Source organism: Taudactylus pleione, unplaced genomic scaffold (assembly GCF_031769625.1).
Source record: "Taudactylus pleione unplaced genomic scaffold, aTauple2 ptg000711l, whole genome shotgun sequence".
Lineage (NCBI taxonomy): Eukaryota > Metazoa > Chordata > Amphibia > Anura > Myobatrachidae > Taudactylus > Taudactylus pleione.
In genome coordinates this window covers 10,730,798-10,745,146 of record NW_028285113.1, presented here as the reverse complement: position 1 = coordinate 10,745,146, position 14,349 = coordinate 10,730,798, and the positions used below count along the sequence as shown (strand labels likewise).

The 14,349-nt window shown below is 45.7% G+C and overlaps 1 protein-coding gene across 2 annotated transcripts in view; it reads left to right on the top strand.

Annotated features, from left to right (window-relative positions):
• The window catches only part of GUCY1A2 (guanylate cyclase 1 soluble subunit alpha 2), a 232,493-nt gene that overhangs the window by 59,387 nt on the left and 158,757 nt on the right, over positions 1-14,349 (top strand). For both annotated transcript variants that reach the window (XM_088456689.1, XM_088456687.1), the window contains one exon: positions 13,222-13,343. In XM_088456689.1, the coding sequence (XP_088312815.1) occupies positions 13,222-13,343 (122 nt within the window). The remainder of the gene's footprint in view (positions 1-13,221; positions 13,344-14,349) is intronic.

Genomic DNA, 14,349 nt, shown 5'->3' with positions numbered 1-14,349 from the left:
CATTCTGTTCTGGGGACTGTTTCAATGTGCAATGTTAATGTTTTCTGCTATAGGACAAAAGCATTATACAAATAGTAATGACTGGAACATGTCATGGATCATTTTGCTTTATTCTCTTCTTATTCAATTATGTAAATGGATTAAAAAAATGCCTTTTTTCCCCCCAGAATTTAACGACAAAGCACCATCGTTTGTACTCTATACAATAAAATGAAGTGCTGATAAAAAAAAATGATGTAATCACATTGCCGCGCGTGTGTCCGTGCACCTAACGGTACAGCATGTGTCTCTGACTAAGGCCCTCATTCAGAGCCGTACGCTCTGAGCAGAGCGCACGCTCTGAATGAGGGCCGCCCTCCATAATTATAGAGCGTCCTCCTGGACGCTCATATAGCTGTGGGTCACCACCCACAGCCTATACGAGCGTGCAGTTTGATGGCCGTGATGGTCTTGACCATCGCGACCATCGCCACTGCGAGCCGGAGCCTGCGGTTGAGGTTTTCAACCGCAAGGCCCGGAGTGATTTTGGCTCTATCAGAGCCAAAATCACTCCCACTGACATCACTAGTGATGTCAGTGGGCCGGCTTCAGACGGTAGGCGTTCCCTTGGGAACGCCCCCGTCAGGGAGGCACGCCCCCGGCACGCCCACCAAAGGGGTCGTGCTGTCAATCAACATCGACAGCACGCCCCCTTTGATCAGACACAACGAGCGAAGGCAAGTCCTTCGCTCGTCGCGTCTGGCGCATGCGCACGACGGAGCTCCCGCCGTCATGCGCAGTGCACAACATCGACCCACTTGCGAGCGGACAGCCGCTTGCGAGTGGGTCTGAATCAGGCCCTAAGTTTTAAAAATAAATAATACTTCCACAGACTAAAGTTACTTTTAAGCATACTTGGTGACATTTTATTTCTCCTCCCCGGGACATGCCCAGAGAGGAGACACAGGTGGCCACTTCTGGGGGCGGGGCCTGGCTCCTATGTCATTAAGCCCCGCCCCATCACGGCAAACTGCTGCAAATCATGGGACCTCGAGTAGGAGGCGGAGCTAAATGACACAATTCCCGGCAACTATCTCCCCATCCTGCCCACTTCACTACAAAATTCGGGAGCCTCCCACAACTTTCGGGAGGGTAGGTATGTATGCTTTTAAGGCACACGCGCGCATGTACAGTAATACAATCGGGACAATTTAAACTTTCACCGCTCCCATTAGTAAAGTATTTAAGATCCACCAGGATCAACAGTTTTTTGAAAGCGCTATCCTGGACCTGGGTCAGTGATAAATTGCCTTGAAAAAGATTTATGTTTCTCGTTGAGAATCGTGGTAAGAAGGAATGTTAATTAGTGGCTACTTTTCGCTAAGATTGATCAATACCATTGGCCCATCAGTTACTGCCTGAAAGTATACTATCCTACATACTGTATCACAATCAAAATTTTTAATGAGGATGTCTTACGCCCTTGCCGGGAGACAGGCTCCGATAAGAGCACTTCCCGCTGAAGGCCTGTAAGCAGAGTTCTTCCTAGTTCGGATCCTCAGTAGCTAATGCGATTGCGTGGCCGGTGTATGCGCCATCGGGAGGTGACACAGAGAAAGATTCGGAGCTTGTTAAAGCTGACAGCATAGCAGCCCCCATAAAAAAATATGGGGGCTTCTTTGCTGTCAGAAATGTAGGGACCTTGGCGGATTTTAGAGATATCTGTTGCGGTCCTTCCATTTTAAATCCCATGGACCTTTAATATTTTTAGGTAAAAAACACCTGTTTTCAGTGGATATCCTGCAAATATTGTTATGCCCCTAAAATGTCCAGTATAGTTCAGAAAAGAGCTAACAAAGTGAAGCCGAAAACAAATTCATTGTTTAACTCTCTCATTACCATTAACATCAGACTTACCTACTCTTCCAGAACGGCCGGATTGCTCCCGAATCTCTGGTGATGATCCCGGCATCCCGGAAGAGTATTCAGGTCTCCCAGAGATGCCCTTTCTGTGCCGCCCATTTCCCAAATGAAATGGATGGTCTGGGCAGCCGATGCCACAATTTGCAGCTAAATCGCTTCATCATAGCCTTGCCCCCCACTTTACACAGCCAGAGATTTCAGCATTGTATAGCGGGGGGCTAGCCTCTCCACACCCACCCAACAGTTGCCATCGCCACCCCCTCCCCACCCAAAAACGTCAGCAGACCATCAATCACTGACAGTCTGCTGCTGGACTGCATGCGGGGTCGCAGACCCGAACTGCACATGCGCAGATCCCACTAATCAGGAATCTGCGTGATCACTGTCACTGCGTCCGCAGCTGAATCACCCCCTGAAATCACTCTGCAGACCAACATTGAATACCATTTCTAGTATGGCTGCCATCAACGGAGGAATGCCGGGACTGGAGTTTCGTACCTGGACAGATGGGGGGCTGTCCACAGTGGCACAGTGTGGCTGTAATCAATCTCCCCTGCTGTTTGTAATCTCCATATACTAAGCTTTGCCAGGATCAAAGATTGTGGATTTAATATGCTGTCTGCCACAGTCTGAATTTTTAGAGTGCTGCCAGATTGTAAGGGGTATTTACTAAAGGTTGATTTTAATCAATCAAAATCGATTAAAATCGATGTTGGGTTTCTGGGGCTTAATCACACATTTACTAACAGACCATTTTTTATTTTGTTTAGTAAATGTGTGATTTAGCTTCAGAAACACAGCATCAATATTAATCTATTTTGATCGATTTTAAATAGATTAAAATCGCCCCTTAGTAAATAAACCCCTAACAGTGTGTGTGTGAAGCCAGCCCCTCTGCCCCAGAACATGTGTAATTTAAGAGTGTATCAGTTTTATGGGATTGTGTGACAGAGTGTGGCCCTGAAGAAGTTCAAAACTAAGCAAAAACATAATCCTGGTCAAGCTACACCACCATGCCAAATTTGGTGGAGCTAGGTACAAAACTGTGACCGTACATAAAGGACAAACAGAAAGACAGACAGACGCTTTCTCGCTTATTATATAGATTTAAGTTATAAATGCGTTTGTAATTACCCATATATAACTTTAGTAGACTTTTACCTTATGTGCGGATTTTCTTTCTATTAGTGTTCATGGCATTTTAGGTAATTAGTATAAATTTCTATCCCAGGCTGGTAGGAGCAAACTATTGGGTGTTTTGAAAAAAATAAAAGTTGAAATTAAGAACATAAAAGTAGAATTAATGTGTTTGGCTTATAGAAGATTAGCTTTATAATAAATTATCTTTGTGAACTAAAAATGATCATCTTCAAAATTCTTATAGGTTATACAAACTAGTGTGTAGGTGGGTCATTCAGGACATGTGTAATTCACTAAGCGCATCCTAACCAGCTCTGCACTTAAATATCTGCCAAGCTTGCTGTGAGCCATGTACTGTAAACCACATAAGTAAATTCTGGCTCATTTGGCAGTGCTTTAGATACACAAAAGTTTATAGCTAGAGAAGAGCAGAAGAATCCTTTATGGCTCAGGGGTCCTGAATAAACAACAAATCATTGCAGAAAGTTCATTCAAAAAGGAATTATTCATATCGTCACTGTGAAAGGAGGGACACTGATGGTGGCTGATGACTGGGTGGTAGGAAGGGACTAAGGGACCTACAGTAGTTATTAACTTCATTTACCCCACAAATCAAGCATGACTAGACTGTCAGCAGTATCTTCTCCATGGCGTCTAGTCTTAATGGTTAAGGTGCTTCGAGGGGCATAACTAGGTATTTGAAGGCCCCTTAGCAAAAGTTTATATGGGCCCCTATGTACCACCGAATGGTTAAAATGTATGTAACACATGCAACTTTGACAAGGAAATTGGCCCCCCTGAGCTCTGGGCTCCATAGCAGCTGTACCCCTTGCACCTCTGGCAGTTACGCCCATGGATGCTTCATAGGGACAGCCTCATTTTGGAAGACCCGCCTTGACCAGTTGAAAATGAATTTTACAGTCGATGAACGACATATAGCATAATGCATCTGTCCGTGTGTACAGAAGATATGTATGTGAACGACGTAATTCACAGACATACCAGGTTGGCCGTGTAACACAGCCAATACCCAGGACCGGCTCCAGGGGTAGCTGCGCCCTGTGCAGCATGGGTAGTCGTGGTCTAATTACCATAGGCCACACCCCCTAAATGATGTTAGTTGGGGACGTGCCCGCACGCCTCCCGTGTAACGTCAGGCTGGGGGCGAGCCCAGCGCTCCGTCAATAGCTGGGCTTCTCCCAGCCCTCTCCCTGCACTGAATGAATGCCGCGCGCATGTGCACAACATTCATTCAGCTTCTCTGGGGTCCGGCACAGCTGCGGCGGTGGGGTGCCCAACCTCCCGACCAGACGACCCGCAAAACACTTCGGTCCACGGGTGTAACAGCGGGACAGTGCTGTCCCTATGAAATTGGGATGTTGTGAGGGGTGCACCCTCTGTGGGGTGGCGCCCCTGTTCGACCGCACTGGTCAAACATGCCTCAAGCCGGCCCTGCCAATACCGATATATCTTGCAGATATATCAGTACATGTGCCTGTGTGTACGGGCGACCCACTGACCACACGTACACTGGCTGCATGAACACCGCTTCACAACTGGACGGGCAAACTTAAATACCCGCACAGTTGTAATGTCAGGTTTCAATGTTGTAATACATATTGGCCCTCATTCAGAGCCGTACGCTCTGAGCTGAGCGCACGCTCTGAATGAGGGCCGCCCTCCATAATTATGGAGCGTCCTCCTGGAAGCTCGTATAGCTGTGGGTCACCACCCACAGCCTATACGAGCGTGCAGTTTGATGGCCGCGATGGTCGCGACCATCGCGACCATCGAAACTGCGAGCCGGAGCCTGCGGTTGAGGTTTTCAACCGCAAGCCCCGGAGTGATTTTGGCTCTATCAGAGCCAAAATCACTCCCACTGACATCACTAGTGATGTCAGTGGGCCGGCTTCTGACGGTAGGCGTTCCCGTGGGAACGCCCCCGTCATGGAGGCACGCCCCCGGCACGCCCACCAAAGGGGGCGTGCTGTCAATCAACATCGACAGCGCGCCCCCTTTGATCAGACACAACGAGCGAAGGAAAGTCCTTCGCTCGTCGCGTCTGGCGCATGCGCACGACGGAGCTCCCGCCGTCGTGCGCATGCGCACAGCACAACATCGACCCACTTACAAGCGGACAGCCGCTTGCGAGTGGGTCTGAATCAGCCCCATTGAGCGGCCGATTGGTAAGTGTGTATTGCTTATCAAATCAGTCGCCCAGTTGGCGGAATAGTCAGTCAGCCGGTGGGTCAGTTAGGTGTGTACCCAGCTTTAGACCTTAGCCAGTGGTCAGCAACACCACTTTATCTGCTGGGTTATACATTAGGCTTGACAAGACGGAGTAGGCAGAACCCATTTGTTCGCACCGTTTGGGTGTATGGATCACAAGGGCCTCATAATGGTAGGCTGACCTGCTCACATTCTTCTTGCCACCATACCAGTTATAGTTATATCTCAATTAATGTCAGCTCTTGTTGTCCATGTTGTTTTTAATTAGAGTTTCAGTATGTATTCACACATTGGCCCATATTCAATTAGCCACGAAAAGCCGAACTCAGTGAAAAAGTATCTCCAATTGCGACTTTTCGCCCGTTGGAAAATTATCACCTTATTCAATTTCATCCGCTTTTCACGTGCGCGGAAACTCAATGCAGTGTAATAGGCAAAAATGATTTGCCTCTGAATAGGTGGAGAAAAGAAGTGCAACGTTTTTATTTTGGGGTGCAAAGGTGGGGAGACCACTCAGAACCCTTAGGACAGCCCCACAAAGGCCAACTGTGTCAAAAAATTCTAGAAAAAGACTTAAGTACACCCCAAAAAATGACTTTGAATTTGGAGTAAAATAGGGGTGCTCTAAGAAGGGGTCAAGTGTTTTGGACATTGCAGGTTCTTTTTGGGGGGAGTAAATTCACTTTTTTAAAACTTCACTTTAAAGACATTAAAAGATGCTAGCACCCATTTTCAGGTACCCCAAATTTGTCAGGACTACTTATTTTCTCCAATAAATACTGCTTTATGCCATTCTTCACCACTTGTGTAAAATACGCTAATTAGAGGCAATTGTACCAACTTAAGTACCCCAAATAGTTTTATTAAGGCTCATTGAGCACTACTACAGTGATCCCCAATGTTTCTGCATCTTTTTGGGGGGTTCAGGATGATTTCTCTGATTCTGACCCCACTTTCCACCTGTTCTGACTTCGCGCGTTGCCGTTTTCGCGTCTTTTGGAATTGAATACGGCGAATAGCGGGGGTGGGCACTATGAGTTTTCGTGGCTAAAATACTCGCGGTAGGTGAAAAGTGCGGCATGCAAAACTTTATCGCGGATGCAAAACTAATTGAGTACCGCCCAGTGTGATAGAACATAGCCCGCTCGTGCCGTTAAGGGATTTATGTTCTGTACATATTCATGTCACTTGTGTATTACATCTTAACCCAGAATGCATTTTTGTGGGAGCGCATCTGCTGGACTGGCCTTTTCTTAGCTGGGGTCTTTTCAGTCTGGTTGTGCTCACATGACACAAATCTAACCAAAGCAGCATCAATCTAAGGTTCCTTCTTTGTAGTCCAAGTCATTTTTTTTCATTACAATTTGCATGCAAGCAAAATATACACTCACCGTGCTTGCTGTGCAAAGGATCAGAGGGTTAAATAAAGGCTTATATATTTATTCTAAATTTCATTAAATTCTCATGAATGGGAAAATTGTATTGATTTGTACACTCAGTGACCTACCAAATTGAGTTAAGTCTGTGCAGTCTACTTACTGCACTGAGCTGTAATCTTTTTATGCGGAAAGAAGCAGGGAGACTTAAACCCCACTGGAGATAAATTGACAAACCTTTGCAAGCAAAGATTCATTTACAGAGATGAATGAGAAAATAAAAGATCATAGAAGGGTAAAAACATTAATTTTCACATTCATTCGTTTTGACTAGAAAGGGATTGACCTCTGCAGCAGTCAAGATTAGATCTATCCTTTCATCTACTTAAAATACATTATACCGTATAAGTGTTTCTCCAACTTTTTCGGGCACAGGCTGCCTACTGAGGTAGATTAAGATGCAGAAATAGTTATTTAGGAACCACAAACTGTAAGAAGATGCGGCACCTCTGTTTCATACACAGGTACAGCACCCAGGTGTCACAATGTCAACAGTCATCGTGTTGACACACATGAGAATGTCGACATGGTCATCAACTGATGATATGTTAGAATGTTGACATATCTTCCATGGTGGCCCAGCAGTGACTTACCTGCTCCTGGTGGCTGCTGCGGCTCCAGCAGCGGCTTTCGGGTCCCAGCGGTCATGTGACTATGACTACCGGATCAGAACTGTGTTGTTCTGGGATTCTGGTAAGCAGGGCCGGCTCCAGCTGTCAGAGCACCCTGTGCCGGCCCATCATATGGCGCCCTCTCATCCGAATTTGGGGGCGTGGCCTAATTACCATAGGTCACACCCCCTATCTGACGTCATTTGGAGGCGTGCCCGCATGGCATGCCTCCAAATAACGTCAGGCTGGGGGTAAAGCCCAGCAATTCATCACTGGCTGGACTTCCCCCAGCCATCTTCCGTCAGTGAATGGATGCACGCACAGCTTCGGCGGTGGGGGTCCCCAACCTCCCAATTAGACCACCCGCGGGCCACTTCGGCCCGCGGATGGAGCAGCGGGACAGTACTGTCCCGCTGAAATCGGGATGCTGGGGAAGGGTGCCACCCTCTAGGGGTGGCGCCCTTGTGCGACCGCACTGGTCGAACACCCCTAGAGCTGGCCCTGCTGGTAGGTAATTCTCCCCTAACCCTAATCCCTATCACTCTAGTGCTTAATCCTAACCTCTCCCACCCCGCAGCCTAACCCTAACTTCTTCCCATAGCCTAACCCTACCACCCACAGTCTAACCCTATTTCACATGTTGACATCCTGAGATTGTCGGCACGTTGTGTTTCATGACGGTGTCGACATTTTATGAATGTCATTATTGTGATTGTTGAACTTTTGACTACATCCATTTTGAGCCACCTATTTTAAATACTGTAATTGCTTTAAAAAAATCTTAAAAATTACAGCTTTGTAAAGTTACAAATCTCAATTGCTTAACTTGCAATTCTGGGCTAATTGCACAATCTACATCCAATTAAATTAACATCATTTAGGCCCGTATTCAATTAGAGCCGAGCCGCGTTAATTTAACGCGGCCCGGACTTAACGCCGACTTCGCCTGTTTTGTTGGCGTTAAAGTATCGCGCGCGTGCCCGCGTATCCCCGTATTCAATTTCAAAGTGGGTGAAAACGGCAACCGGCGATACTTGGATCGGCGAAAAAAACCTGGGTCCCCCCTCTCCCGAGCACCACATGCTTTTACACTGAAGACCGGGGCTCTTCCCCATGCCCCTGGAGTGGTGGGTATGGGGGTAATGGGGGGCCAAATAATGTAAGACTATTGTACTTTACAGTGGAACTACAAGTGCCAGTATGCCTGCCATTTTGCACTTGTGGAACTACAAGTGCCAGCAGACATGCGGCACTTGTAACTTCGCTGTAAAATAAATAGTTAAAAAAGACAAAACACACACACCGTGATTAGTATAACTTTATTTCAGACACCTACCCATTTACACATATCTATACCAGATGTATCTGTCCCCTTCTCCAGTAGAATACCCTTAATACATGGCTCTGCAAAGAAAAATTCATACTCACCTATATCCTTGTGCTGGTCTCCGTAGCATCCCCTGGACTTGGCAAAACAAAAAACCTACTCTATTGACCACACGGACACAGGATGTGTATGTGTGTTGCCACACATACACCTCCCTCCCGAATGGCCGCTGACGGGACTGCACGGAGCTTGCATGTCCCGTCAGCCAATCAGCGGTCACGCTGACTGTAGTGCGCCCGCTGATCCCACTGGCTGCCAAGCCTGGGGCTGGTTTGGCTTATGGGGGGGACCATATGTCATTTTTTTAAAAAACTTTTATCCCGTTTTTTTTACAGGTATAAACATAACGGGAATTTTCAGGAAATATTCCAGGGGACACCCTAAAGATGTTTAGACATAGGGGATCACTATGGGTACCCCCATTATTATCTCTTGAAGGAAGTCGGGGTTTGTAATAGCTGCGGCAGGTGCATAAATGCGACTTGGAAGAAAGTGCTGCAGAAGAGCATTTGGAAGATTTTTTTGGGAAAAATAACTATGCCCATCAGGTTTGGGGTACTTGAAAATGGGGGTCAGCATATTTTAAAGTTGCTAAAGTGAGTTGAAAAAACACGTGAAAAACCCACCTGCCGCAAGCAGCTGCAATGAAAAAAACACTTGGGGCATACTTGGGGACCCCTCCAGAGTCAAGTTCGCTAGTTATTAACTTTGTCCCCCAATTTTTTTTTTCACCCCAAAATTAAAGTGATTTTTTTGGGGTGTCCAAAAGTGTTTTTTTTTTTGACACAGTTTACATTTGGGGGACTATCTGAAGGCTGCATGGGGGGTCCCGCAATGTTGCACCCCAAAACCCCAATTCTGAACTTTTTAACGCCTGCTATTCATAGGCGATACTTTTCCACCTATTACATTGCGTTAACTTTCCGCCTAGGCGGAAAGTATTTCTAATTGAATACGGCGTAAAATGAAAACAGGCGAAAATGACGTCATCAGCTGTAAATTACCGCCGATCGGGACTTAATGCCTCAAATTGAATATGGCCCTTAGTTTCTTGTTTTGCAGAACACAGTCTTTTTTTTTTGCATTTGGTACCTTATAGATACTGTCATTCACATTAAAGAGGCTATGCCACGAAAACAATAAGGCTATAAAACCAGAGACAGCTCCCACCTTTTCCTGGCAGGGGGGCTGCCCGTGCAGCAGCCCGATAAGTGGCCTAGACGGCTTCTGTTGTGTTTGGCTCCTGCCAGATGCAAAGCGCATGTGCATTGCACCTGGCAGTGCCCGCGACCGACACATACACAGAAGCAACGGCTTCTAGGGATTGCATTGGCCACAGCCCCTAGAAGCTGGATAGAGCTCACGGTAAGGCAGGAGACTGACTTTCCATTGGATGCACTCTCTGCTAATCGCGGTGCAGACTGGCAGTTCCAGGGAGAGAAAACACCTCCCCTGGGACCGTCTGCCTGGCTGTGAATAGTAGATAGCGCTCCTGTTAGGAAGTCAGTACTGGTGAACACTCACGAGGGGTGGCAGATTTTACTGGGGTGGCTGCAGTCCCTAGGTAAAATCCACCACTGTACAAAACTACAAGAAGCAGCTTGGTAATTACGTTTTTCCCTTGGTTAGTTTCTTCAGGCTACTATTAATGATTGATAATTCTGCAGATGTTCCACGGTGTCATGACAACCACAGTCACATTATGTAGTGAACAGAGAGGCTTTGGAATGCCTGCCTGTGCTCTGTCTCCAATGTAAAATACTCCCCCCCCTCTATATCTTGCAGACTTTGTGTCTGTGTCTATCAGCCATACTTGCTTTCCCTCCAGAGATATTTTGAAAAGGAGATTATTATTTTTGTGAGAGAACAGTTAACAAAAATTACTCTCAGATGTACAGTATGCTTAAAAGATAATGTACCTCATTCTGACCATGCTGCACCCTTGAGAAAGAATAAAAATCTTCCCCCATGCAGTAACCTCTAAAAACAGCAAAAAAAACCCCCCACACATTAAAAACAATTGAACTGCGTAAGTTGCTTTTAGAAAAAGTACAATATCTCAGCCCCTGTCTTGCAGTTTACTGTCCTACCGACAAAAGTGGTGGTGGTTGGGTTAAGAAAAAAATACTGACTCTGGGTCTGATTCAGAGCCGGAGCGCTTGCTCTGAATCAGGGCAGCGTTATTTTTTTCGAGAGCCGGCCTCCTGGCCGCTCGCTAAGCTGTGGATGACCACCCACAGCTTTTGCGAGCGGCCAGGTGATGGTCGCGATGGTCGCAACCCATCGGGCTTACGACGAGACCCTCGTGGTAGGGTCTCATCCATCGCAAGCCCCAGTGAGCTTTCGGCTCTAAGATCCGGAAGCTCGCTACTGAGGCCGCTCACAAACGGCAGGCATTCCTTCGGGAATCGACAGCCGTCCCCTTTTGGTGCGAGACCCGTAGCGACGGAGCGCCATCGCTGGCCAGGAATCGAGCATGCGCACGATGGAGCCGGCTCCGGCGTGCGCAGTGGGGGACCATCGACCCGCTTGCGAGCGTTGTGCGCTTGCGAGCGGGTCTAAATCAGGCCCTCTGTTTGAAAGATGGAGGCATTAACATAACACTGAAGGTTCTGTATGTTTTAAAAGCTGCACTACCACATACAGGCTACATTTCTATAACCTTCGTACAGCCATTTTACTCTTCTGGTTCTTTTCATAGCCTGGAGGAAGTTTGGGTTTGTGGAGGGAAAGAGGTCTGTGAATGGGAAAGCCAAGGGCAAGCCGCACTGAAAATATGGCAGCCTGTCCTTGACCCATGCGTGCGGCATCCATTCAGTGACGGGAGAGGGCTGGGGTAAGACCAGCTAGGAGGCTTCCCCCAGCCTGACGTTATTTGAAGGCAGACACGTCTCCTAATAACGTCACGTAGGGGGCGTGACCTATGGTAATTAGGCCATGCCCCAATTTTCGGCCGCACGCGGCGAAGAGAGGGCACGCTGGAGGGGGCCGGCACAGGGTCCTCCGACCCCTGGAGCTGGCCCTGCTGCACTATCATGGCACTGTGTTTGAGCGACTCAGTACTACACATGCGTGTAATACTCAGCTTTGTGGGGGACCCTGCAAAACTCGCTTACATATATGACCGGATGGTCCGCTGTACGGCTGTACAAAACCTGTTCACCGCAATAAACCCAAACCCCCGGTTACGTGTATCTGGTTGGTGTGTTTAAAACAATACTTTCTGCTGGTGTCTACTATATACTAACTGTGTATAACACAGAATAGTACACACATATCAACATATTCAATGTTTATGAAGAAGCTGCAATGAGGTACAATTTAAAATTGTTGACACTTAAAATAAGATAGTTCAATTATGTCACCAGTTACATAAGATATAAGCTTATTAATGAGTGTCAATAAAATACTATAGCATGAGAAAAAATTTCAAGTTAAAATTGAGAGGTGGTAGAAATTTTATAGCTTAAGGAGCCTATTACAGTACAGGCATTGCAAGTGGGGTAATCAGGGCTTGTACACTAGTACACAAGGGGAAGACTGAAACTAGCAGAAAAAGAATCCAATGAATGAATCCACCAGAAAGCCAGTGAGCATCACACTTGCAAAAGTAACGTCTCCCTGGGAGGCCATCCAGTGCGTTTCTTTGCATGGACTTTATCAGGGTTGTCTGCTACTGAATTCCAAAACATATAGGATGATATGCTGCCGAATTTTCTAATTAATGCACGTGCAATCCTGGTGAGAGAAATTAATTTAAATTGACAATAATACAGTATGCTTCCCCTCTTGTATTATTGTATTATCTTAATTTTTGTATTAGCTCTTTTCTGGATGGGGTTTTGGTGCTGGTTTGAACCTATCGTGAGAGGAAGCTGCTAACTACGACCTTGCAATCAGCAGAGTTCAGTGAGCCCTCAAATATATTGGTCTATGGCTTGGTGCAAAAGAAACCCAAACATGCGATGTTATCACAATTTCACTTAACAAGATGTCAGTGTGTAATAAGAATGCTAAGTGTAGGGATTAATGATCAGCCATCCAAGCAGCATGAAACATTCAAAAGTATATATATGAATAAACTTCAGTGTGTGCGTATACCGCCCAGGGAATATACTGAGGTATGCAATATAAATGACTTAGCTAATGTTTGAAGAAGCCACAGTGAGACCTTACAGCTCACTGCTCCAAGTCCCTGGAATATATATATATAGCAAGGAATAAAAAAAAAAGTAAATTATATTTTGTAGTAAAGCTGTTACTCAAACATGTTTCTTCACTTTTAAAGATGCGACCACTTAATGATCCAATAAATTAGCACTAGTAGTGATGCAGACTAATAACTCTCATGGTGATACTCCACAGCACCATGTGTGAAATGATTTGCCTGAATGCTATGTGCTAATTAGGGATTTGCTAACCATTTAATGAGGGAAGGCAGGCAGAAGGTTATGCAGTTGGAAACTGTAAGGGTGTATTATTTTTTTTTTCTTACATCTAATTGTTTCTTTTAAAGCTGTCGTGATGCAGAGAAGAATTTACACAATGCTTCGGTGAAATGTACATACGCCGGTCTCTCTGGGAACGAGGACGCGGAGGATGTCTCAGGGATCCTGCAGTGTACGGCTAATGTGCTCGGTATGTTATCTGCATCAAAACAATGTCTACAACGTGGCAGCTCCTTTTTATTTCAAATCTTCATAACTAAATATCCATTATGTGTATATTATGTGTATACAGGAAAAAGTTGGCAGATATATTTCTTTTCCGACTGTTTTTGACTTTTTTTCTCAAGTTATAAAAGACAGATGTGTCCACATTAAACAGCCCTTCTGTTCGCGCCATGCCATTGAGTGACCTGGTAGCATTGATTGTCTTTTTGTGCGCCATTTCCCTTAATCGCAAAGTGATGCAAATGGGACACACAAGCATCTTCTGCTGAGTAAAATGATATGCGGCATGCCTATATTCTGTGTGCGGCTGTATCTGCAGGCGAAATGCTACGTTACAGTATCACAGCCGCAGAGACTGTAACGTAGCATTTCGCATGCAGATACAGTAACTCCCTATTACCTGTAGTTTGGATTCCAGCATTTATGACTGGAAGACCCTTCCTCTACAGACCTCTACTACGATTGGACCATGACTGCATATATAGATCTGTATTGAGCAGTATTGTGTGGATTTTATGTAGATTTCTTAAAAAAGGATTTGATAGATTATACATAGAGGTCTACTGAAGGAAATTGGACGGATAGTTTATAGAGCTCTATTGAAAGGGTTTGGACAGATTGTATATACAGTATATGTCTATTGAGCAGGATTGAACCTCTAGACGATACGGTACAATAGGTTGCAAAAAGCCAATAAAGTACACAGCATAAATACAATGCACAACAGTGAACATTCCAAAGCAATAAATACTAGAATTGCAATAAAATAACAGACAGGGAGTGACAAATGCAGGGGAACAGTAGGGCAACTCAATGTAGCTACAGTCAGCAGGCAGTAGTGAGATGTATAGTAATGCAAAACATTGAAGAGGAATTTATGGAGCGGAATAGATCTAGGGGGGGCCGTAGTTGTTGCTTATCTAGACTTTAGTAAGGCTTTTGATACTGTCCTGCATCGCAGACTGATAAAC